Genomic DNA, 27,017 nt, shown 5'->3' with positions numbered 1-27,017 from the left:
CAAACCAATTGACAGACACCTGTGTCTGGACGGTCTCTCCTTTCCCTGCCTTAAAACCAGGCCTACTGCATGCTCCAGCATCCTCTCAATCACTCTCCTCTCAACAGCTGAGGAATGTTTTGAGGTCTGAGGATCTGGTTTGTACAGTTTATCATCATATCATTATTGCTTTGTTTGCTGAGAGATTTCTCTAACCATCCACCTTGATGTTTCTTCCTGGGCTCCTGCTTAAACCATAGTGTGTCTGATTTGTGAAGTCATAAGTCTTGTTATAAATGCTATGATTTCACATAGTAGAGGTGATGTAATATGAAAGGCATAAGCAGTGCATCAAAAAGTGGGGAGTTATAGTCGACCCCCTTACATTTTTAGCATAGTTTCTAACTTTTAATGTGAAATTTTACCTTTTTTTAACTGTAATTAGTAATTTTTTTATTTAGTAGCAGATTGTTGAGTTTGTTGGGGATTATGATAGGTTATTTAGATGTATTGATTTCTAATTAATTTTTTTATTACGTTTTTAGTTGATAATTATACAAACTGTAATAGTTTACTTGTGGTTTTTAATTGTTTTTTAATTAACTGTTAATTGGTTTATCTGTTTAGTTATAACGTTTTGAAAGTGAGCTTTACGTTTATTATGTTTTTAAATCTAATTGCTTTAATAATGTTTCATAAAAAAATTCATTTTAATAATGGGTGTTTTTTGGTAGTAGTGAGTGGAGAAGTGTATCTATTTTAAATATTTTTCATTTTTTTATATATTTTTATTTTGTGATCTAAAATGCTTATTTTTTAGATTTTATTAATCTTGAGTGAATATATTCATTTTAAATTAGTTCAAATATTTTATTTTGTTTTATACTGAAACGTGTTTTGAAAACTTTTAGGAGTTGAAATACTAAATCTAACCCTCTCGTAAATCCAACACTTTCTGTAATGGTGTTCAGATTAGTTTGGGAGTTTTCAATCGAACTCCTCCAAAGTCCATTATTTTTGGCTGCTTTTTCCAAAGTCTGAGAGGGTTTAGTAAATTTGACCCCCAAACATACCTTTCCTGATCTTTTAAAAAAAATTGAGTGGGAATAGTAAATCTGCCTCATTCGAAGTCTTACTATTGTTTAGTTTACAGTGTAAATATGCATATTTTAGTTACAATTACTTTTGAAAACAATGTATAATTTATTTTAATTTTGTTCGTTTTTTGTATTTTTGTTTTCTTTTTTGTTTATTTTTTTAAAGTATATATATATATATATATATATATATATATATATATTCACTGAAAAAACCATAGGTTTCACACGTTATAGTTAGCGGAAATTTTACTGATAAAAAACCAATGAAATTCCCCCGTTATAGTTAGTGCAGGCAACTATAACTCACGCGACCGCAATCCTCTGCTGATGCTAATACTGTATTTAGACACTTATTTGCCCATGTCTTCTTCCATAAATTTTTAGCTATACATATATTACAAATATTTTTTTTTCATAAAGACACATATGTCATCAGCAGAAGATTGCGGTCGCGTGAGTTATAGTTGCCTGCACTAACTATAACGGGGGAATTTCATTGGTTTTTTATCAGTAAAATTTCCGCTAACTATAACATGTGTGAAACCTATGGTTTTTTCAGTGAATTTGCAAGGTTTTTTAAATGCTAATTCCTAACTATAACGTGTGTGAAACCTATGGTTTTTTCAGTGAATTTGTAAGGTTTTTTAAATGCTAAGTTACTTTACGCCATTCGTGGCGTGCGCGCCCACTTAACGCAGTTCGTTCCGTGCGCGCACGGTGTGCTTCGCGCACCGTGCGCGCACAGTGAGCACGCGGTGCGCTTCGCGCACAGCGCGCCCTCTTTACGCAGTTAGTGCCGTGCACGCACGGTGGGCACGCGGTGCGCTACGCGCACCGCGTGCCCACGTTACGCTAGATGGGCCATGTACGCACGATGTGCTTTGCGGCGTGCGCGCCCATTCCTGGCGTGCGCGCCCACTTAACGCAGTTCATTCCGTGCGCGCACGGTGCGCTTCGCGCACCGTGCGCGCACAGTGAGCACGCGGTGCGCTTGGCACACCGCGCGCCCACTTTACGCAGTTAGTGCCGTGCACGCACGGTGGGCACGCGGTCGCTACGCGCACCGCGTGCCCACATTGCGCTAGAGGGGCCATGTACGCACGATGCGCTTTGCGCACATGGAGGACATATGATGCGCTTCGTTGTGAAAGGTAATATTTTAATTTTTCAAAACCGGTGATATGCCATGCACAAATGGTGCCCTTCGGGCACCATTTGCACATGGGGTGGGGAGAGTATGGATAATTAAAAAAAAAAAATTTTTTTTTTACCGTACGCGTATGGTAAGCGTAATCGGCAAAATTATCGAAAAAATTAAAATTCCGTTTTTGGCCTTGGGGGATCTTTGGGGACTCCCCCAACATGGCTAGGTGCTTAGGAGCTGTCTAAACAGCCCCTTTACATGTTTTGGTCCTTTGTTTTTTAATCCCCACTCAGAGTGCGAGAGAGAAAATGGCTGCCGCCGCTTCCTGGTTTCGACCGATTCGAATGTTTACTAAGATCTAACAGCCAATCAGAATCGCGCTCGCGCACGTCACCGTACGCGTACGGTAAGCGCACCGTAAGCGCACCGTAAGCTGGCTCAGATATATATATTGATTTAAAGGCTATTTTCTCAGAATCTACTGAACAGATTTACACCAAACCTACAAAAGGCACTTCTTTGACCTGTAGACTACCTCTCTGCCAAATTTCAAGGAACTCTGTTCAGCCGTTCGGGCTGTAGCTGTGTCTAAAGGTCCTATCGAAAAATGCATGGGAAAAACGCGTTTTGGGACCCCCCTTTTATCTCAGCCCCCGCTTGACGAATCCCCCCGAGACTTTCAGGGTAGGAGCGGAGCACAGCGCCCCACCTATTTTGAAAATTTCGCGAGGATTCGTCGACCGGCGCCAAAGTTATTCAAAATAGAATGTTGCGGTTTTCCTATGGAAACAGGGTCCTAACTATAACTACCTACTGGCGACCGCCAGTAGGTAATATATATATATATATATATATATATATATATATATATATATATATTTGCATTAATGCTTAAATATTATTTTATATTTCGTTAATTATATATTTTCAATATTTCTGTAGTTTGCATACAAAGTATGTGAACTTGATGTTTTAGTTGTTGATATTTTGACACAATATTACTTTATCTCAATATGTTTGTCCCTGATATTTTGTCATACAACCAGCAGTTGTATGACAAAATATCGGACCCAAGCCACGGGTTGTCTTGGGTCCAGCTAGCATGGTCATTTTCTTTTCTATTATCGTTTTGAGTGAGGGATTATTTTTCGGAGATGACTGGATCAGTGGGAACTGCCAAAGGGTCATTCTTGAGCTGGGAAAGTTTTCACTGGTATAATGAGCCAGCGGATGGACTATCTGTCCAATGAGTGGAAATACCTTGTTTGTGATATTAAGACACTGAAAAGTTGCTGTAAATACTGTGGGCCGTAGGATCTCCAAAGAACGAGCTAAATTCCTGGGAGGACTTAAGGGAAATTGCTGCTTACTTACTTGATCCTTCTTTACGGTGTGGCTGACTTGTGAAGGGAGAGTTTAGATCAGTTTCTGGCTGTTATAAAATAATGAATTGCCTTTCCAGTGATGTCAGTGGATTCAGTTATTTTTGAGGCTTCCAGTTGTGACCTGAAATTCTTGCCGTGGATTTGGCCCTAGTAATAATCACTGATCTCTCAATTATCATATAATTGCCGGAAACCAATGGGTGAAAAGTAGATGGATGAATAATTTGCCTGGGAGAAAGAAGCAAGAGCAACGTTGATGCAGACACTTAAATGTCCCACATTTTCAAAGTAATGACTACTGTTAATTTTAATTAACTTAAACAGGCACACAATTGTTAGTAGAATGCAGAGCGGGCACATCAACTAGACAAAACAACATCAGTCATTAGTGCCAGTCAGTGCTCACTTGCTGAGCCAGAGCGTTAGCAGTAGAAAGTACTATCGATATTCAGTGTTTGTAGTACTCAAGTCATAGGCTAAAGTTTGACTCCCCTCAACCAACTCACTTGGGTTTAACCTTAACTGCCTTCATCACCACCACAGCCGCTCCTGAAAGTACTCTCTGGTTCCTTCTCACTGTGCAGTAAACAGCATGTGGTGTGCAGTTGAGATCATCACTAAGTGTCCCACCATTCCACAGAGGAATAACCCAGTGCTCTGCTGCTCCCCAGAATGTAGACGGGCATAGTGGTACCAAGTCCCCTCTGTGGTGATCAGGGGAGGCAACAGTGGTAACCTCAGCCGAAATGGCTAGCAGCAGCACTAGCATGCAAAGGTGTGAAAACCTGCAGTAAGGTCTCAAGACCAGAATGGCTTAGTGTGAGAGAAGGAATGGAGAAGCACCAAAGGACAAGAACCCTACAACTACTTTTCTCTAAATAAACCATGTATAGGGTGTCATCTGCTGAAAGTCCCAAGTATTTCAATACATGTGACTACCAAGGACCAAATTACCAGTGGGCTTAACCAATCAAAATGACTTGTAAATTGACTATCACAAAGAGAGTGGACACAGGGGAAATGCGTCTTTAAGTATTCAGGACATAATTGTGAAGATAAATTGGATGCCCTTGTGTTGGAGGATGAAATACTGATGTCCCTGCAAGCACCAAATGCATACTAAATATTTAGACTGGATGGAATTTACCCATTTTGTATTTATTTTAATAAGTACATGATACGTAATTTTTCACCAGTATCAGGGTAGCTCTACTTTGGCAGAGATCATTGTTTCAAGGATCTTGCTGAGTGGGGAATAAAGTATGTCTTGCTCTTAAACTCATCAAGCTCTGAAAGAAAGCTATGTTCCTTAATTAAACCTATCAAGCATTGAGAAAAAGCTTATTTGCTTAATTCTGTACATCAGCGGGCACATACTGGCAAAATCCTGAACATCCCCTTAATTCTAAAACCTAAGCATTGAAGCTTTCTCTTGCATTGCTAGAGGACACCCTACGAACTCTTACTCTTGGTTGCAGCACATCCATGCCAAGCACCACTTGATTTACCTTTCTTCACATATTAGTAGGATAGGGTGAGGGCAACAGAACTCTGTCAATAAAGACCACTGACCAGAAACGAAAGTGTTAAGTCTAGTCCTGGTTTTTATTGGAAATTAGAAATTTGGACTTTCAATGGATCAACTATACCTAAGACCCCCAATATTGACTCCACTTCACAAAACATTTAACAGTTGATATTTAACATTATTGACTTATTGCCTAACTAGAACTTGCATATTGCCTATTGGATCTGGGAGTTTTTATAAAAGTGACTCTTTAATTGCTTTTCTCTAGTGTTTTCAGGTCTACACGGCTTTTGACGCATGCCCTGGTTCGAGTGGAGTGGAAAAAAGGTGGGAACTAGGGAAGAAGGGCTATGTTCTTGAGATATTAAATTGCCATGGGTAACAGATAATTGTTTTTAATATTGAGCATTATCCATGGCAAGATTAAAACAAAAGGAGTACCCTTAGGACTTAAGTAGCCATTGATGTAGTCCACACTTTTCATGTCTTATTCTTCAGGACCTCAATGATAACCCAAATCTCTTATGTAGGGACACAATTTAGGAGAATATTTTATGTTCCAAACTGAAAATTAAGTCTACTCCTCTTAACGCGAGACTGTCTTACCCTACATCCAAATTGGATGTTTCAGTGCTTTTGTGGGAAGTGGTTGGCTGGAGCATCTGAAAAACTTGTGGGTTATGACACTAATAAAATTACTTTTCTCATTAAGGTTTTGGATTTTTCTTCAGTTATTTAGAATAATTTTGTAAAAGACCCATGGGAGCTCCTTAGTCAGATGCATATGTGGGGATATCACCAGGCAATCGATAATGAACTGCACACAATCCTCTAAAGGTCAGTATCCCACAGATAAGCTATACATTGTGCCTTTTAAAAGACATTAATGCAGACTTTTTAGTAAGTCTCCCCCAGTGGGGATCAGATGAAGTACCGATGGTAATCGCAGCCAAAACGACAGCCGCACACAAGCCCAAAGATGTGAAAACTTGCAGTGACGTCTCAAGCCAAGAATGGCTAGGTGTGAGAGGAGAATGAATGGAAGAGCACCAAGGACACGAGCCTGACAACAACCTTCCTCTAAATAAACCATCAGTAGGGTGTCATCTGCTGGAAGTCCAAAGTATCCCAATACATGTGATCAAGAATTTGGAAACATCTCTTGAAGTTAGATTGACCATTTTGAGTGTTCTTACCTCTTGTCGTTGTTACTAGTGAGTGTATGTAATCAATAGCATTATCCCATTATATATGCCATATCTCTCTTTATTGCCTTTAAAGTCACAGTGGATTGTAAATATTGGAAAAATAAAGTGTATTAGAGGTACTTGATTTTGGGTTTTACACCTTTCAGAACCGATTCAGGAATGAATACAGGACAAGATACCTGCAAACAGAAAGGTAATTGATCGTATTTATTTTGTTTAAAGTTTGCTTGGTAAAGTTGGCTTGCCAGTGGTGTCAACAGCAACATCAAGGTATTTTGCCTTTTTTATGTTGTGGTATGTTAAGCAGCACATAATGAATGGAATGCAAAATAACCAAACATTTAATCCAAATTTTGTATAGGCCTTGGGACCAAAATGTGTCTGATTTCCACTGTTTTGCATTATGATTCAGTGTTTGACCAGTTCAGCTGAGATGTGTAGCTCCATCTTTTTATGGTTCATACTGTAAATCATGCAAATCTTAGTTGCTGTGCAAATATAGTACTGATGGCTCTAGTAGATTCAATATTCTTCATTTAAGGAGTCTCAATTTCATTCTATCATAATCTAATTATATGATGATTAAACATGAGTGCTTGTTGTTCCTGTCACTTGGTTTAAGAATCTGGATGGGAATCTCCTTGTGCATAGTTTTTAAAGAGAGTCCTAACATTTAGTTATGAATGGAGAGTTGTATCTCCCAGTAGAGATGAAAATGGAATGTGTTTCCCAAAAGATGAGGGTACTAATCTAGCAGATTTTCCGGTGGTATTTAAATGTGACCACCTTTCAGAACCTGAGAACATGGGATTATCTTATCTTTTACCAGTGACCTTGTTGGATGTGGTCCTGCAAGCTGATGTAGATTGGATCTGGTCTCTGTACAGAGATTGGGACTGGGCCAGGTCTTTCAGTAAAGCTGGGGGTGGGGGAGGCTTCAGTCTACAACCAGCCATCTGTTCTCCCACCCTGGGTAGGGAACCCAGGTGCCCAAAGTAGCATGTGCTTCGAAAAGATTTAACCCTTTGGGGCATGTACATGCATATTTTAAAACTCAACAGCATGAAGACATGCATTACATCCTAATTGAAAGAAACAAATACAAGCTATTCATCCAAGAATATAAAAACATGATTATCGCAGAGAAAACAAACTGTTTTACCAAGACAATCACTTTATCAAAAAATTCTGCCAAGTAATTATTTACTACAGTTAAAACTCTCTCCAGCCTCAACATCACCAAGTCCATGACTCCAAGTCAATCCCTATGCGATGAACTGGTGTCATTCTTCCAAACTAAAGCAAAGGGAGTATACTATGAATTCAACTCAATCTGCAATATCATTCCTGCTGGGTTCAAAACGGAACCTTTAGGACCCAGGGATTTTCAGCTCCTGGAATTTTCTCTTATGAAGGAAGATGAGAAGATGAAGTGACTAAACTAATTGAAATCACCAAGTCTCGGGATCCTTCTGATCCTTGTCCCCTGAAGAGTCTCCATGAGATAGCAGGTACGGTAGCAGTCCCCCCTCACCATTTTACTGAATGGTATCATTCTTATGGGACAGTTTCCCAATGGTTGGAAAAAGGCATCCATTCATCCATTGATTTAAAAAAAAAAAAAAAAATGAAAAAAACTACCTCACTATATCATGTCTACCAAGGCCAGTGAAAGTCTTGGAAAGACATCTCAACTCTGAACTAATTACCTTCTTAGATACAAATGAAGTATTGGATAGTGCACAGTATGGTTTCAGGAGGAACCACAGTACTGAGTCTGCTTTGTTAGTCGCCATTGGAGAGATCAGGTCAGTCATGGACAGCAGAGGGAAAGCTGCGGTAATCCTGTTGGATTTGTCCTTAGTCTTCAACATTGTGAGTCACACTTTGCTTCTCATTGCCCTGTGGTGTTCCACAGGGGTCTTCTCTCAGTCTCACCCTCTGTGATATGTATGTTGTCCCCCCTGGCCAGGTTTATTCGCTCCTTTGGTTTTTCTACAATTTTGTATGCAGATGCTACACAAATTGTGGTCAATTTCAAGCAATGTTGAAGACCCCACCAAACGCTTTAACAACTGCATGAGCGCAGTGGTTAGATGCTTGAGAGAAAACTGCCACAAATTGAATTCAGAGAAAACAAAGGTCCTCCTGGTCGGGAAAGAGACCTCGTAATGGAACACGTCCTAGTGGCCTCAACATCTGGGCCTCCTTCCCCTACTGGTCCATAAAGTCAGGAACCTAGGAGTAATCTTCTATATAAATCTTACATATAAACAAGTTCACCTCCTGATTTTTCTATTAAGAACTCTAAGAAAGATTCTCCCGTTCATTCCGTTTGAGCTTCAGATTACTGTAATGCCCTTTATATGGCCATCAATCCATCTCTGAATAAATTGTAAATTCTACAAAATGCCACAGCTTCTCTTAATGTGAATTCCAAAGTTTAAATCTGTCTCACATGCACTAATTGAGCTACACTGAATTACCATCAGGAAGCGAGTAGCTTTCAAGGCAACATGCACTGCGCACAAATCCTTTCATGAGATAGGCCCAGAGTACCTCAAGAGGAAATTTAAATGGTATACACCCAGGAGAGCTCTCAGATCTGCCACTGCGAACAGTGGAAAGTCCTAAAACAAATAAAGCGTCATGGGGTGGCAGAAGTTTTATTGTGCTACCTGTACACTTTGGAACAAAATGCCTCTGCATCTCAAACCTCAATCCAATTTAATCTTTTTTTAGAAAACATCTTAAAACCTGGCCTTTTTTATCTATGCTGCCCAACTAGTCTCATTATCTTTTACTTCTAGCACAGGCCAGCGCCCAGACACGTCTGGGCATTTGCATGCTTCATAAAAAAATAAAATTAAAATAAAATAAAAAAAGACACTGCTGAGCTGAACACTGGCATTTTAGAGTGAATGGAAACAGTGCCAATTGCAGTCCAAATGCTCCCTGGCCACATTGAACGGATAACTGGAATATCTTTATTTCTCTGGTATTGAAATTGCTGATGGGTGATAAATAATAATCATTTTTTAGATAGTGCGCACTGCTACAGGCTTCCATTTACGTAGCACTGTAAAACTGGCGGTGTTGCATACAAATTCAGTGTTCCTCCTTTTTGTAACCTTGGAAGGATGAAAGGCGCTTTTATCTGCTTGCATTCAATTTTATTCTGCATCTGCAGGTTTCAAGCCTATTGCTTGAGCGAACACAGTACCCCACTGGTCTGTACTTTTGCATGTCTGGTTGTTATTGCTGTTCAGTTGATATTTCCGTACCCAATTTGTTTTTATGTTTCACCTGTTTACTAAAGCAAAAGATCACTGGACACAGAAAAACGTTTATTTCTTTTTTGATAACCAAATATTTGATTTTGATTTCAACAGTATTAGTGGCACACATTGACTAGTCCACATCATATACAGCAGGTGAAATATATATACCAAACAAGTCGCCACAGCCAGCCCATGTTATTGCCCCCACTTGCCCAACATCTTGTCTTGTGCTTTGGGGCAACCCTGTGCCTTATAAATCGGTCACTCCTGATTGGAACACCAGTCCAGGCCCTTTCTCCACATCACCAGCGATGGAAGGCACGGGGAGTTCCATTCACAAGCAATGTCTTGTTTGGCCATCATCGTCGCCACCCCATTGAATACCCGTTATATCCTTAAACCATCCGTCTTCTCCAACATGCACAGCAGGGCCACCTCGGGGGTAAGTTCTAGCCGGTGCTCTAGAACCTTAAGGAGCTCCACCCTCACTCCCTCCGGCAAGGGGAGTCCAGGACAGGCCCAGAGCATATGGAAAAAGCCAGCTTCCGCCAGGTAGCATCATGCACATTGGCCCACCTACTTTGTGTAAGCGCTGCGGAGTCAGGAAAGCAATATGGATATAATTGAGGTGACTCATGCAAAGGCATGAGGAGATTACCATTTCCCTTCGGGCCATTCTGGCTTCACCTCAGTCATCCTTCAAAGATCCCCTACTAGCCATGCCTTTGTTGTACATATGAAGCCCGGCACAATGAAGGACTAGCATACATCAATAACCGCTTGACCTTCCACCATCCAACCAGACACCTACGACCCGCCTCCCTTTTCCTTGCGTACACCCCTCCCCCCGGATCCGCCGAGGCAACAGCAGAGGACTCTCTTTTTCACACCTGGCAGCCAAAGCTTGGAATGACCTCCCCCTGCTTCTCTGAACTGCCTCATCGCTCCAGCAATTTCAGGAAAAGTCTCAAGACCTGGCTGTTTGAGTGAAAAGATCGCCCATAGGCAGTTAGCTGCTTCAGCGTTTTTAGACTCTAACAGGTGATTTGCTGTGCTTTACAAATCCTTGATTGATTGATTCCTTCCATTTCGTCTGTAACCCAGGGAGGCAATCCATGCCATTAATGATGGAGCAATAAATCCTGGAGATGGTTCCTTTGGCCAGCCTCCCATTAAGACCTGAGCCTTCAGGGGGTTGAGCTAAGTGATTTGCATATGTGGTGGAATGTGGACTACAAGGATGTGGCGCAGTTGTAGGTACTGTTGTAATTGTGTGCGGGAAATTTGGTAGTGGTCCTGCATGTCCTGGAAGGACATTAGGGCACCACCCTGCCATAGGTCCTCTAGGTGAGTAATACCAATCTTGTCCTATCTCCCAAACCCCAATTAGCCGGCCACATGGGGAAGTTACCACAGAGGGGTCATCTCATTGAGCTTTATGATCATAGCCAATGATTTGGAGTGCCCCTCTCCATCATAAAGGGGGTCACCTTTGTACACACTGGGAGTGTCTGGGGAATGGGAGAACCATAGAGCAGCTCCAAGAGTACGTCAAGGCGTAAACAGCTCAACTCCTCTCGGTAGGCAAGGTCAGTCCATCCTCCCTTGAACTAATCCTTAATCGTTGAGTTGCACCGTCTAGTTAGTAGCTATAGAGGTCAGACATTGCCATTCCCTTCACATGGGGAATGCCTCCTGTTAAAAAAGGCCACACAGGGATGCTTCCCAGCCCAGATAAAGGTAGTGTTCTTTGATTGCAGGGTTCGAAACAATTTCCAAGGGATCAGATGGGCAAAGTTTGAAAAAGGTACAAGCAGCGAGTGAGCACCATCATTTAAACAGGGCTATACACCCCAGAGGGTTCGGGGGTAGGTGGCCCCAGCATTACAAATCTTTATTCAGTCTAGTCGTGAGGGGGTTCAGATTAAGGTGCAATGCCAAATCCAGGAGGCAGGAGATGTAAATGCCCAGGTATTTAAAGGAGAGATGGTGCTGTGGCATTGAGGCACACCAGGATTGGGCATCCGAGTCACCTCTGATTAGCACCACTAGGAACTTAGTCGTTTACCCGAAGGCCAGAGGCTTCACCATATAAACAGAATCTCCAGACATCAGGGGCCTGAGGATTGCAGGTCTGTTAGGAATAGCAGTAAGTAATTGACGTACAGTGTTATGCGTGCTTCCGTCCCTCCTTCCCACGACCAGTCCATACCCGAGCTTTACAACTGATGGGATCGGCTCGTGGCTCTATTACCAGAGCAAATAAAAGAGGAGAGAGGGTACAACCCTGTCGTGTGCACCTTTGAATGGGGAAGGGCAGTAAAAGTGTCCTATTGACTTGAACCCGGGTGGTAGGGCTAGCATAGAGGATCCCTACAAGTTTGCGAAAGTAAGGCCCAAGGACCAAGGCCCAAGGCCTGCCGGCTAAAGCACTGCATCCAAAAACAACGAATCTATGATATATTAAAGGCCTTTCTAAAGTCTGTGAGGAGCAGCGCTGTGGGGCAGGGGATGTGGTGTGCCTGGGAGAGGGTTACATAAACCCTGCGGACACAATGTTGTGTGCTTCTGTTCGGCATGAACCCGCACTGATCCAGGTGGACAAGATAGGGCAGCGTCTGGGTGATCCAGACTAGGAGTTGCGGTAGCAGAAGGGATCGAAAGCATTTCACTGGGAAGCCGTCTGGACCCGATGTCTTATTAATTTATTATTTCTTACATTACCCACCTTTCCCCCATATCACTCACACTTCAAAAATCCCTTTTTGTGCTGCTTATAAGCACAACATAGCCACAAGCCCCTGTAGGAGCCAAAAGGATGGGGGAAGAAAATGAAAAAGGGGAGGGGATGTAGCCTAATGGCTAGGTCGGTCGATCTCAAAACTGGGGTACCGGGTTCAAGTCTCGGCAGTTACGGTCAACATAATGTGCTTCTGGGCAAATCACTTAATCTCCCCTGCCTACAAAAATGAATGGGTCCTTGTGTAAGCAACTGGTGCTCATGTAAAGCGCTCTGATACCTTTGGGTCAAGTTTGCACTTTATAAAACTCTGAAAGAAAAAAAAAGTTGAGAGACGCAGAAAAAAGGTTTAGAACAACAACATGTCTTTTGGGATTTACCTACATAGGCTGCCATTCAATATAGTTCTGGAAGAGAATTCTCTCTTGCTCAATCAGGACAGTACCATGAAATCCATTCCTTCCCCTCAAGATAGAGCCCAGATAGCTCGCTCTCACGATTTTGAAAGTCACTGCCTAGCCCATCCTTCTACATAGTTATTCAACTTGAGCAAACAGCCGCCTGTTTCCTTGGTATTCCAGTTAGTTTTTACAGGGAATCCCTCTCATGGCACAAGCTCCTACTTCACCATCACCTTTTTTGATCGCCATTGGCACCCTCTTTCAAACATAGGTGTCTGGGTTTTAAGTCAACAAATAAATGTCGCCTATACTCGCCTATTAGCACCAGCTTCCTCCTGACTGCTTACTGCAATGTTTTCCCCTCATTTTTGCACAAGGAAGTCCCCCATCACAGTTGACCTTAAAATTGTCAAGCACTTGTTAATCCTTAAGGAAAGTCTATACAGTTTCTCGCTAGTGACCCTACCTTTGCTCCATGAAATCCCATCGGGTCCACAAATATCATTTTAATCACTGCAACCAGTTACTCCGAATAGACTATAAAAGAGACTGCCAGCATGGGAAGGCCCTCATAAAGTTGTTGAGCGCTTCTTGTTAAGCTTCACCATAGTCTTGATTGTCGCAGCTCTTGAAAGTGGCCACATCTTCCAGCTCTGCAACAGCTTTTGTACCCTGAAGCTCTAAAGACGGCACATTCATGGATTTCGATTTCTAGCCTATGTTTTATTCCTGGATCTCAAGCTGTGAAGCCCTCAGTTTTTTTTCTCCACCACCTTTGAAGTCTGCTAAGGCTTATTTTCTCCATTATGTCAACATGTACTACGTTATTTGAGGGAGGCAATGTTTTTGAATTTTGCCTGACTGTTCGACATTATCCAATGTGCCCTTGTACCCCTTCTTGAATGCACCATTCTGAGGCTTTAAAAAAGCCCCTGTGCTCTTCATGCCTCTTTGCTATAATGGTTCCCTGCACTCTGCTCTTCAGTGCACGGAAAGTTGCATACCTTTTGTTCTGGGATTGTTGAGATCTGTAGTAGTACCTAGCTTTACTCCTTCCTGTCAAGGTCCCTTGGCTGGACATAGAGAAATCCAGCTAAATTATGTCTTGATATTTCTGTTCATTCATCACACCCAATTATGCATATGCATATGTCCGATGTGTTGTGCAAATAAATCTGTAATAAATTGGCAATGATGCAGGATACTTAAATGTTTTATGAATACATAACATTCAAGGAAATAAGACACACTAGGCCATCCAGATCTTGAAACTAACTTTTGATTTACTAATTCAAATCATTATACATATAATCAACGTTCTAGTGCAGAGAAGCACACAGTTTAGTAGGTTGTTATTACAAAACAATAATAACGAACTAATTATTATTTTACCTAAATGGCTGCATGAAGCAGTTTGATACCGAACATCTGTCTCTTTAGCACACAAAACTGCGACCAAACATTTGGTTTTCTTTTAATTTGGTTCTTTCAAAACCAAGTCTCTATCTATCTATCTATCTGTCTATCTGTCTGTCTGTCTATCTATCTAAAAATTGTCAACTCAAATTATATAGGGCCATATGTATGAAGCCAAATTGCAATCGCTGAACTTCCACGAATTTCAGAGTTGGCGATCACAATTTAGGCAGTGTGCAATGTAGCACACACAAACCCACTCGCAAAATAAGGAATCAAAAAATTTGTGATTCCCTCTTTTGCTAATGCATTTAAGAAATCTCAAATTGCGATTCCTTAAATACAATGTAGAAAGCACCCAAGTTGTGCGATTTTGGCTTAAGGAATCGCAAATTACCACCAACTTCAGGTTGGTGTTAATTTGCGATTTCTTTGAAAAAATGCACTTTTTTGCATTTTTCAAAGTGCCATGTGGCGCACATACATGTGCACCACATGTGCAAACATGCTTATTTCAGGGGTGCAACAGGGTGCCCTATTGACACCCTTGCAGCCTTGAAATTGCATTCTCAATTTGCGATTCTTTAATTGGGAATCGCAAATTGAGAATGTCTTTCCATTCATTCCTATGGGTTTTCTAGCCCATAGGAATGAATGGGAAGGTATTCATTATTTGCAAATCTCAATTTGCGATTCGCAAATAAGGAATATGTAGGATTCGCAAATTATTTAGCAAATCCTACATACATTGCATTTTGCGATTCTCTAATTGCGATTCCCTAAAAATCGCAATTTGAGAATCGCAAAACACGTTTTTCATACATATGGCCCATAGTGCTAATGAGGGATTAAAACCCAGGCCTATTTATTTGAAATTGTTCACATCTGTAGGTTGTTTTTGTAAATGTGCATTCAAAATAGACTTGCAACTTTTTGGAAAAAACACATTAACAAATATATTGCGCTCATTATTTTCTTTTATCATTACAAAACACACTAGATTTACAGGAGTAGGCCAGCACCGACGTGAACTTGCAAAATGTGTATTGTCTCCTAAATCGCTGTCTAATTACGACTTGTCTCTCTATATGACATGATTTTCTCTGCACATTGTAAAACATGAAGGCGCTTCAGTCGATCAATGAAACTGCTGAAACAAGTGTATCTGCAGATAAATGACCGTTGAAAGGTTGCATTCATAAAGCACGTTGTTTATTTAAAATAAGTCATCTAATAAGGATTCATGGATATCTAGATCTGCCTGGGTCAGTGGCAATGGGAATTAATTAGATGTCTAATTCAATGCGTGTGAGCTTAGTGTGCTTTAAAGAGAAATTGTGACGATTTGTAATTTTCTTTCCAGTAATTGTATATATGGCAACTTGCAAACTAGTATTTAGAATGCTGAAATTTTCAAAAGACAAACATTAATAAAATAATTTTCACAGAACTGACTGAATGAATGTTACACATTGGATCTGCTGTTTTGTTAGTTACTTTTTCCTGCCCGGGATCTAGGAACAGTAGTCCGTATACGTTACTTGTCTTTTCTGGGTCATCACCCTGTATTTTTCTCCTTTTGCTAGACCCTACATTTTTTAGGGCTTTAGACAACTGTGCACTTTAACCCTGCTAACCAGTAGTAAATTGCCTGTGCTTCCCTTTTCAACATGTTTAACTTGGCATACTCCTAATTGGTATATTTAGCTCACCTGTAAGTCCCTAATATAAGGCACACCTGGTCTAGAGGGCCAATAAGTTAAATATAACTAGAGGACTGTAGCACCTATTGTACTATCTATTACAGGGACAGTATAAAACATAATGTCAGGCTTACAAGTGAAGCTGGAGTGTAGCAGTGTTAAAGCTATAATAAATGTTTAACGGGTTAAAGCCTAACTTTTAAACATTAATAACTCATCCCTATGTATGATTGTCTTCCACCAGGCAGGGTGTGTGGTATATTTTAAAGTAGGACATGAAGACTTTTTTTTGACTAAACAATTTTTATTGGACTTATTACAAAGTCAGTCACCTCATTTTCAGTATTCATAGTGCAACCGCAGTAGATGACATTCTGAGTATAGCTAAGGCAGCTAATCCATAATGGAACCAGCAGAGGAAATAAACAATCGTCGTGAACTTTCAGTTACAGTGGCAGACCCAGCCCAAAATGTTCCCACCATATACCCCAAATTTGGGCCTGCTTGGAAGGCAATCCCCCGGCCTCATAAACCGGCATCTCCTGCTGGGTGCACCAATCTAATCCACTCCACGACGCCACTGAGACAGTGTTGGGTACTCAGGAGCTCGCCAGTGGGCAGCTATATCTCGCTTGGCTACCATGGTAGCTGTCCCCAAAAGCTTCCGTTCAGCCCTAGAGCCCCACACGCCCTGAACAATGCCCAGGTGGGATATGTAAAAATTGAATTATAACATGTCCATATAGTAACTAGCACCGAAAAGCAATTTTTTTGCTCTGGCAGTCCTTAGGTGTCCTAGGTAGAAAACCTAAGTACAGATGAAAAATCCTATTTGTGTATCTCGCGAATGTGACTAGCTAGAAGAATATTTGCTTTTAAATAGTTATTAAAAACCTAATTTAATGGTGAAATTTAGATTTTTTATAAATAAGGACAAGTAACTTTTAGAAAGTTAGGTTTCCCTGCCTGAGGTTCCTGGAGGCTAATTTGCATTGGTTCTCAACCTCTGAACCTTGCAGAATATGCAGTGGGTGGGGACGAGCCTCCTTTTCCACATTACAGTGTGAAATTGTACATGAATAGCAAATCCTGCTTGATGGGCTTATGATTTACATATAACACTTTGTGGGGCACTTGGATGGAAGGGAAACAGGATACACCACACAGTTGTTTTGTATCCGATATCTGGTTGCTGAAAACCTTTCTTCTGTTCTACAAGTCCGATGTCTCTGGTTTTATTATATGTACACTGGCTGCCCAAACTGGATTGTAGTGTTTGATGTGGGAGGATATGGGGATTACCACACCGAGACCACAGGGCCCATGTTTAGTGTTACTGAAGACTTTCACCATCTTGAAAATGCCCCTAGGGCATACAGTTGGCAACGGGAACGTTTACCATGTTGGTTAGGATTGGCACAGGAGTCATTCCCACCAACTAGCTTGTGCCAGGCACGTCTGTGGCACCTCTGGGCACTCACTTCAGAACACTCTTGGACCTGAGGGAGAACCAAAGACTCGACCTGCTGTCTGTGAACTGAGAGGTGCTCTGAAGAACTGGGCCTGCTCTCTCTTGTACCCAGGACAAAGAAGTGAACTCTAAGGGTCATAAGACGGACCACCTGTTCAAGCTGCAGGGATGCAACAAGCTGCAAGATACCTTTCTTGCAACTGCCCAGTGACAACTGTTCCTCGACTGGGCTCTACTGTTGGCCTGTGCTTGACACCCGGTTGCAATGCTTAATTTGAGGTGGTGATTGCCGGTGGGGGCCACTAGAATTACATTTTTGGGGCTGTCACTTATTTTTCTTCATGAGACATTTCTGGAGAGGAAGATGGGGGGAAAAAACTAAGCGGAGAAGCAGAGGAAAAGAAAGGCTAGGACAACTGTCCCAAAGGGAGAAAGCAGGAACCTTCTAGAGTGAGATAAAGAATCCGAGATTGTCTGATAGTGGATTAAAAAGGTGTAAGGCGGATTTCAGACTACTAAGCCTTGGTATTTGGTGCAATCTTCTGATCAGAGCAGTGGGCATCGTTACTCTTTATTTTAAAAATTAAGCACTACCCAGTTAGTCTCTAAGTGCCTCCCCTGAGATCTTGGGGGCTTTATAAGCACAGAGTGTTTAATCTGTTCTTAAAGGAGGAAAGTTATGGGACTCGTACATGTTGGGACCACTCCCTAATACCAAGGGCTTTGACAGATGGGATCTAATTGGACTATTTAAGGTGGGCGACATGTGGAGAGAGGGCAAAGTGGTCGAATTCTTCGTGCTGCAACGAGAATATGACCTAGCAGAATCCGAAATATTCAGATACTACCAAATGACACAGGCCTTGTAAGCATGTATCCCGTTAGGAGAGACAATACTGGAAGCAACGCCATTGGAGGACAGACTTCTCGACGGTTACATGCCCAGAAAATCAATATCCCTCACCTACCGGAAGTTAATCAATCACGCATCCGATCCCCTAATGTGGCTTTGGGAAAAATGGGCAGACAGCCTATTAGAATTGGACTACGAAGACTAGACGGAGGCGCTTGCCTCCCCCAGGGAAGTCGCAATCTCATCACGGCTTAAACTGGTGCAACTAAAAAGTCTTCATAGAACATACTATTCAGGACCAGCCTTGGTCCGGATGGGATATGGGGAGGACTCGAGCTGTAGGCGAAACTGTGGGAAGGAAGGCACGTTCCTGCATATTCTGTGGGAATGCACCAACATTTGTAAGTATTGGACTGGTGTGCTCCAATGTAAGGAGGAGGTGCTAGGTCAGGACCTAAACCTAGAGGCCAGGAGGTGTCTGCTCAATGTGTGGCGACCGACAGATTTGAGTAGCAAGGAGAAAATGTGGGCAACCCTGGGACACATGGTAGCTAAGCGCAACATTGCGAGAATGTGGGGGGCGAGGGAGGCCCCCGGTCTCAAATCATGGACCCGTGTATGTTGCGGTAAAAAACAGTGTGTGTTTCTAGGGTGTGTCCGAAAAAATTGTCTCAAATATGGACTAAATGGAATGTCTATCGTGGAAATATCTGTTCTCCCCCTCTTTCCACCCCCCCCCCCCCATGAACCTGTAATTGCTGATCACTGTGAAAAATAAATATACACAACTGTAAAAAAGACATATGTACAATCCAGAACTCATGTGTACTTACTTTACATATTCCAAAAACCCAATAACTGTTTATGTATAATTGACATGCTGTTTTCAATAAAAATATTTATTTAAAAAGAAGGAGGAAGGTTAGAAGGTAAAATCTTTTTACAGGATGAACCTGGTTTGTGTTTCCGACCCCTGCTCCATTGCGGTCACGGTCCTATTGCACCTTGGGTCCGGTCTGCTGCTATTTTTGACTATCACTGGCACTTTGTGATTGTTGGTGCTATTCTTACTTAAAACTTTGAATATTCGGATTTGCAGTTTACCTTATAGTTGTTTGTAATTTTGGTGTCATGTTGTTTATTGAAATTTCTTCTATTTTTCTAATTCTGTTTGGGGAATTTTATTGATTTTGCATTTTCATTTTATTACTGTTTTGGTGCTGCAAAAATACTTTACACGCTGCCAAAGGTGGTAGGCCTGTCTGCTCTGCACCATAGCTAAGAGAGGGTTCAGCTCAGATTAGTTTAGTGTCATCAAGGGTTCACCCTGACAAAGGTTGTCATTATTCCTTGAGGTGAGTAGTCAACCATTCCAATTAATCCAATTTCTTACAGTTAGGACACCGGTAATTTCACAAGAAAACAATCAGTCCTCTGTGTTGGTCCCCATGTAAATTCAGCTCCAAAGCATTTTAAAAATAGCAGAGTCCTGGAATGACCTACTTGGCCAGAAAAGACCATCCCAGTAAAGAACCATACAGGAAAGAACGACCTAGAGTCTAGTTCCATGCTCCACTCTTGTAGCTTTCTACCCCACCCCTGGTTGCTCAATAGACATAATAAATTAGGGAGTTGAACACTTGCAGATGTAGATTTAACTGTATACAAAATAAGGATCTGTTCATATCTATAAAATTAACTATTGCCAGACATCATGAAATGCTGACATTGGATTTAATAACCTCTGCTAGTTAACTGATCATTTTTGGCATGATTTGGCTGATGCAACCCCTATATAATTTAGTCAGCCAAGACATTATTTTTGGGCTCTGAATATTAAACGCAAAATTGTAATTCTGACCAGTTTAAAATCAAGTTCATGAAACTGTAGCTTAGTTAGCCTTAGTTCCTGCTAAAAGTCAGCATTGTCTAGATTTTTCTGAACCTAAGGACTATCTCTTATCATCTCATAGAGACTTTGATTGTCCAGCTGAAAGGTTAGCAGGTTCGTTGGTGCCTTATCGAAGAACTGTTTCCTCATCTCAAATTGAGCGCAAGTCTTTATACAGGAATATCTGCGAAATAATTCTACAAATGGATTGATAACTATAAATCACCAGCACGTGCCTGTGTCTTTTTGTGTTTACAAGAAAGAAATCTACAAATTATGCTTCATTATTGAGGCAAATGTAAGCCTTCGTTCAACAATGTTCAATACCTATCAAAAAATATATATAGAGAGGCCAATATTTAAATACTCTCAGAAGCCTATTCCAATATGCATAGCAGCAAATGTCCTTCATTGTTCCAAGACTAGTATTTAACTTATTTAGTAGACGAAAGGTATGAAGCTGCACCGCAAAAATGAGACAAGAACAAGGTGTAAAAAAAAATATTTTTTAAAAACTAAAGGCGTATCGGAAATGTTATACACAGACCAAGTGATACTCAAAGACTCTAGTACTAGAGAACAATCGAAATCAGAATATAGAACGAAAAAAGATACATGTAGAAAAAATATTAAAGAGTGTGTACTATATTATTATGGCCTAAGTACACTCACCCGATGAAGCTCAACACTCTAGTTAGTTTTCCCTTGTCGCCGACTTGGATAAATTAAATCCTCCAGAAAGAGCTTCTTTCAATCTCCCGCTCCATAATATGCAGTATCTAACAAACGATGTGAATAAGAATCAGTGACCTTAAAATTACGGCGGCCATCTTAAGATGACGAAATATTAGCTGGTGTCAATGGGTGGCCATTGTGATAATAAAGCTAAACGAGAAAATATCAATATAATCTAAATGAAAAAAAACGTTAGGAATAAAGTGCAAGCTTAAGAGTTCATAAATCCTTAAAGAGTAACGTGTTCCCAAAAACCTGTCCTGTATTGAGTAAATCCTATGCAATGAGCACATAATGTGTACCGAAATGTTGCGTCTAAAGAGTCCTTACCTTACCGGCGTGGTAGCCCGTAGTCTCGTCTCAGCGGTCTCGACTGTCTATCAAAGCACCAAAGTATGCGCGTATTTAAACCCTCCCATTACCGTAATGAGAAACACCGGACAACTGAAAAAAATGAAAGACGGCCGCAAACAGCAAAGAAGCGCTGAATTACGTGGCGGCCATCTTAAAACACCAGAAAATGTATTTCTAAAACATTGCTGTATGCCATAAAGATACGATTCAGATCGATATATTTTAAAAATCTGTTATGAATGAACCCTACGCAATGAGCACATAATCTGTACCGAAGTGTTGCGTCTAAAGAGTCCTTACCTTAACGGCGTGGTAGCCCGTAGTCTCGTCTCAGCGGTCTTGACTGTCTAACAAAGCACCAAAATATGCGCGTATTTAAACCCTCCCATTACCGTAATGAGAAACACCGGACAAGTGAAAAAAGTGGAAGACGGCCGCAAACAGCAAAGAAGCGCTGAGTTACGCGGCGGCCATCTTAAAACAAGAGGAAATGTATTTCTAAAACATTGCTGTATACCATAAAGATACGATTCAGATCGATATATTTAAAAAAAATCTGTTATGTTTGTTTAAAAGACAAACAAAATCTAATTCAAAAATGTTTGTCAAATTAAATACAAAAGTGACAGCGAACGCTCACATAATGAAAAAACACCCATGCGTTAACATATATGAAACCCTAGTATTCCACAGTAAATAATACTTAATGGACAAATAACAATAACGCTAGGGTACGTGAAAGAGAAAGAATCAAAAGGTAAGAAAACCACGGCGGCCATCTTATGACGACGTACCTGTTTGTAAATTCTAAAATAGATGCAACACTCAAGAACCCATGAATAAATTGTGTTAGTGAAAGAATAGATGACAAAGTCACAGTATGTAAGAGGAATAGCTAGAATTACTCCTCATTAATATCTTGAGATTTCTAAACATATAGTATAGATGTTTCAGTGACATCTACAGGGATAAATTTTACTACGACCAATCATGCTATGAAACAAATAGGATATCTCCTAGTCGAGTAGAAATTTATAGGGAAAGCAACCCCTCACAATGGATAATGCATGCAAAGATTATTCATAAACACACAGATGGTGTAGAGAAGAAGGGACATAAAGTATCAATATAAATGAAATGTCAGGGTAGTGATTACTAAATTGCAAATCGTTCATAAAGCAATGTGTCACATATCCAATAGTAAGTTACAAACCAATCTCACAAAGCGTGATACAGTCTGTATAACATTCATCAATAGTATGACATCAGCACCATATTGATGGCTCAATTGTTTCAGAGGAAATGGTGTAATTCATCATTAGCATTGAGACCAAACTTATTTGACCTCAGTCGGCAAATCCAGGAAGCCTCACGCTGCCTGAGTAGCAATTCTCTATTTCCCCCTCTCTCTGGCATTTTAACATGATCAATGCCACAGAAGGTGATGTTCTTGTCATTAGGATGGTCATGAAGTATGTGTAAAGCAATAGGATATTTAGAGTCACAATTTCTTATTGCTCGTACATGTTCCTGAATTCGCAGTTTCAAGCTGCGAATACTGCTACCAACGTATACCTTATCACAGGAACAAGTGATCATATATACCGTGAATGTCATATTGCAATTGATAAAGCAGTTTATTGTGAACTCTCTCGATTGTCCACTCCTGAATTTTTTAAGTTTATTTAAACCATATTTGCATATGGAGCAGCTTTCACATGTATAAAAACCATGGGTTTTTTTTGGCAACCATGTGCAAATGGTTTGTGTATCCTTGATGTAACTAGGACTAAGTATATCTTTGAGAGTTTTATTCCTGCGATATACTACTCTGGGTTTGTTTGATACTACATTGGCTGGAAACTTGTCAACCTTCAGCAAATTCCAATTTTTTCTTAGGATGTTATAAATATGATTACTAAACATGTTATATTCAGTAATAAATAAAACCTCAGAGGGTTGTTTTTTGGCACATTGTCTGCTCTTATTGCAGGTCATAAGCATCTCCTTTCTATTCAAAGACAGAACACGCTTCTCTGCATTGTTCAGGCATGACTGATCATAACCTCTCTTAGCGAAATTATTTTTGATTTGAGTAATATTCCTGCTGAAATCTTTATCCATGCTACAGTTCCGTCTTGCACGTACCATTTCTCCATAAGGTATGGCTTTAATGGTGGATAAAGGGTGAGCACTTGTGGAATGCAAATAGCTGTTACAAGATGTTTTTTTCTTGTACATGTCGCTATGAATCACAGTGCCGCTTGTGAATAATTTCAAATCCAGAAACTCTATGCTAGCCTCAGAGTGTTGGATGGTTAATCTAACATTAAAATTATTCCTGTTCAGATAATCATGATACATGTTCAGACTCTCTACTGTTCCATGCCAAATCATAATAATGTCGTCAATGTACCGTCCATAAAAAATTATACTGTCACTCCACCTCTGAGCCCCTGGGCCCCAGACATGCTCCACCTCATACAGTCCCATGAAAAGGTTAGCATAAGATGGAGCAAATCTGGAGCCCATAGCAGTGCCCTGTACCTACAGAAACCATTCATCATTGTGCAAAAAAGCATTATGTGTCAGAATCATTTGTCATTTCCAACAACATGTGAGTGTGCTCAAGGTACTGAGCGCCCCGTTTAAATAAAAAATGTTTGAGAGCTCTCATTCCCTCCCGTATGTGTATGCAGGTATATAGACTTTCTACGTCCATGGTTACAAAGAGTAGATTGTCCAAATCCCAAGAGAAATCCTCTAATTTACAAAGGAGGTCTGAGCTATCCCTCAAATACGATGGTAAGTTTTTTACGATCGGTTGAAGGAAACCATCTACATATTGTGAAATGTGTTCTGTAGGCCCACCATTACCGGAGATAATGGGCCTCCCTGGTGGAAAGGGGTCACCCTTATGAATTTTAGGTAAAATATAAATACAGGGTAGTCTGGAATGGTGGGCCTGTAAAAAGTTGTATTCATTGGTTGATAGCAAACAGGATTCATGCCAATCCCACAACTTAGAGTTAACATTGTTTTCAATCTGAATGGTTGGATTGGTCGTCAATCTTTTGTAACAAGACACATCACTTAACTGTCTGTCTATCTCCTTCAAATAATCATTGGTATTCATGAGGACAATATTCCCGCCCTTATCAGCTTCTCTGAGGACCAGATCTTTATCGTCTCTAAGAGCCTGTAAAAGTTTGTGATCCTCAGCACTAAGATTGCTTTTATGCATACATGCTCTTCTTTTATGATGTAAATCCTCTAATTCATGAAGATCACTAGTAACTTTATCATAAAAAGTGTCAATAGCTGATTCCCTAATCTGTGGAGGTATAAACTTGGAATTGGGGCGTAAACCACTATCTATGGTGTAATCTTGTAGGACACCCAGATCATTTGCTACCTGCATAACATTACCAACCTCTTCCTCATCATGCAACGATGCAAGAAGATGTGTATTATATACATCAGCAATGGAAAGTTCAGGGTGGTCATTCATGTTGGACATAGGAACACATAGGGCACCAGGATGATCTTCAAATAATTTTTTTATTTTTAGCTTGCGAATGAACTTAAATAGATCAGTATGTACATTTACAAAGTCGCATTTCCCAGTGGGGCAATAGTTGAGACCCTTGCTGAGAACAGATTCTTCTTGTGAGGAGAGACATTTAGATGACAAATTAACAATGGTAAGTGCATTAATTACAGAAGAGGTGTCAGGACATTCATCTGAATTCAACACAGACAGATTTAATTCTTGTTGACAGCATTCTGTTCCCTTGCTTTTATGCCTGATCTTGTGTTTCTTGCCACCCCTCCGCCGGCGTCTCCATTGTAAGTTTTTGATCGATTCCCCAGACGGTACCTTCGTACTTCTTGTAAAAAAACAGAAGGTGAGTTAATGTTAGAGGCACCACTAGTGCCCTCCCCTGGATCACTCTCCAGAGAGGATATCGAGGTGTTACTGGAGCTGAGGCTGGCAGGTTTTTCACATTCTTTTTCTTTTTCTTGAGGTTTTGTGACTAGGTCATCGTATTTCCGCGCAAATGTAAAAATGCGTCCTCTTCTATAGTCACCCTCATCTCTTAGTACCTTTTTCTGTTTCTTATCCTTGAGATAAAGTTGGTAACTATTCAATTCTTTTTTCAAAATCTCCATGTTTTTTAATATTGCATCCTTTAGACTACTCTCATTAATTTCTTTTTCCAACAATTTGATCTCTTCTTTAATTTTGGATACCTTTCTTTCTGAGTTGTTAATAAGTGTACCCATCATTTTATAGGATGCTTCATATAGACCATCCTCCCATTCCTTGAGAAGGTCTGGATCTAAATCCTCAAAGTTTGGAAAGATGAGAATCCTAAGACCTCTTGGGATGCGTCTATTCTCAATATATTTTCTAAGAGTTGCTCCATCCCACCGTTTGCTTAGTTCAGATTTTTTTAATTTCTCTAAGCGAATACATTTGCTTTTAAGGCCCTCATTCTTATTTAGACTTGGAAGTGAATTTGCTGTGTTACATTGTGTCTTATCATTAAAGAGATCGCCTAACAATTCTTCTCTTTTGTCATCATAATCCATGATCTTACTTCTTCAAAACAAAGTTTTCTGGAAATATCTTCAACCACAAATGACAGTGCTGGTAGCCCAAAACAAGATTTTTTCAAACAGATGAAAGAGGGTGAAGGCTATATTACCGCACCTGTCAAGTGAATAGTGTCGGTATAGTGTACTTTTATAGTGCAAAGAACCGAGGAGCACTCCCCTCTGAGCTCCTCAATCAGGAACAAGTCCTATCAAAATCATACATACAACAGGGTTCAGCACTATTGATAAGGAGTCCGTTGCAATTAAAGGAATGTCCAAGACGTAAAACTGATTTTCAAACGAATTCCTTTCTTTATTTGGTTTTTTTTCTCACAGGCATAAAATATCACAGCCTTGATAACATGAGATAGCCATAGCCAACGCGTTTCGTCTCCTGCATGGAGACTTCTTCAGGGCTATAGAAAAAATACAAAATATACTTTAATACCTAAGATATCAACAAAATATGTACATACAAAGACCAAACATTCTAAAAAGTTACATTTGTACAGCAGTTGTTACAACCTGTACGTCATGTCTGATGGTATAGCATCAATAGTCTATTCACATTTAAAAGAAAGAGAAAGGAAGAGAAAAAAAGAAGAAAGAGGGCCTATATGACAAAAACTTTATACTCATAACTCAAAAATTTCATTAACATATATATGCAAGTACAACATTTGCATGAACTCAAAATGTGGACACAATGTCTCATTACTAATTCATGTCAAAACATAAAATACAGAAGATCTTAACATCAATATCGGTTTAAGGGAATGTGGTCATAACAAAACAAGAACCTGTAAACAAACCTATTATAGAATATATTTTAATTACTAATACATTCATTAGCCTTGTTGGATTAAACCATTGTTGCCAATCCCTGAGGTTGTTTTCACTAACCATTTTACTCCTGTGATTTACAGATGCTTTCAGTATCATAGAACCCGAACAACAAGCAAAATATATAACTTATTGTTTTCCGCCGGGTGTGTTAACCTGTGTACCAGCTAGCTCACAGTGCCACTAGAAACCCCACTTACCAAGGACAGAATAGTTCTTGGCAACTATGGAACATGACAACCCTGATCCTTCAGGATCATAGAAAACAGTGCAATACTTTCCGCTCAGTCACTCATGCTCACTTTGTCTTTGAGAGATACACAGAATAAGCTATTGGGACGTTTTCCAATAAGCATTTATTGAACCAGCATCATTCTAGTGTA

General features: G+C 40.4%; 1 protein-coding gene across 5 annotated transcripts in view; it reads left to right on the top strand.

The window, feature by feature from the left end:
* CENPC (centromere protein C) overlaps positions 1 to 27,017 on the top strand; it is a 1,046,742-nt gene that overhangs the window by 27,526 nt on the left and 992,199 nt on the right. For all 5 annotated transcript variants that reach the window (XM_085636509.1, XM_085636507.1, XM_085636508.1 and 2 more), the window contains exon 2: positions 6,491 to 6,537. In XM_085636509.1, coding sequence (XP_085492635.1) covers positions 6,491 to 6,537 — 47 coding nt within the window. The remainder of the gene's footprint in view (positions 1 to 6,490; positions 6,538 to 27,017) is intronic.

Source organism: Triturus cristatus, chromosome 2_1 (genome assembly GCF_964204655.1).
Source record: "Triturus cristatus chromosome 2_1, aTriCri1.1, whole genome shotgun sequence".
Classification (NCBI taxonomy): domain Eukaryota; kingdom Metazoa; phylum Chordata; class Amphibia; order Caudata; family Salamandridae; genus Triturus; species Triturus cristatus.
Note: the sequence above shows the minus strand (reverse complement) of the source record. Positions and strands in the feature narration are given on the sequence as shown.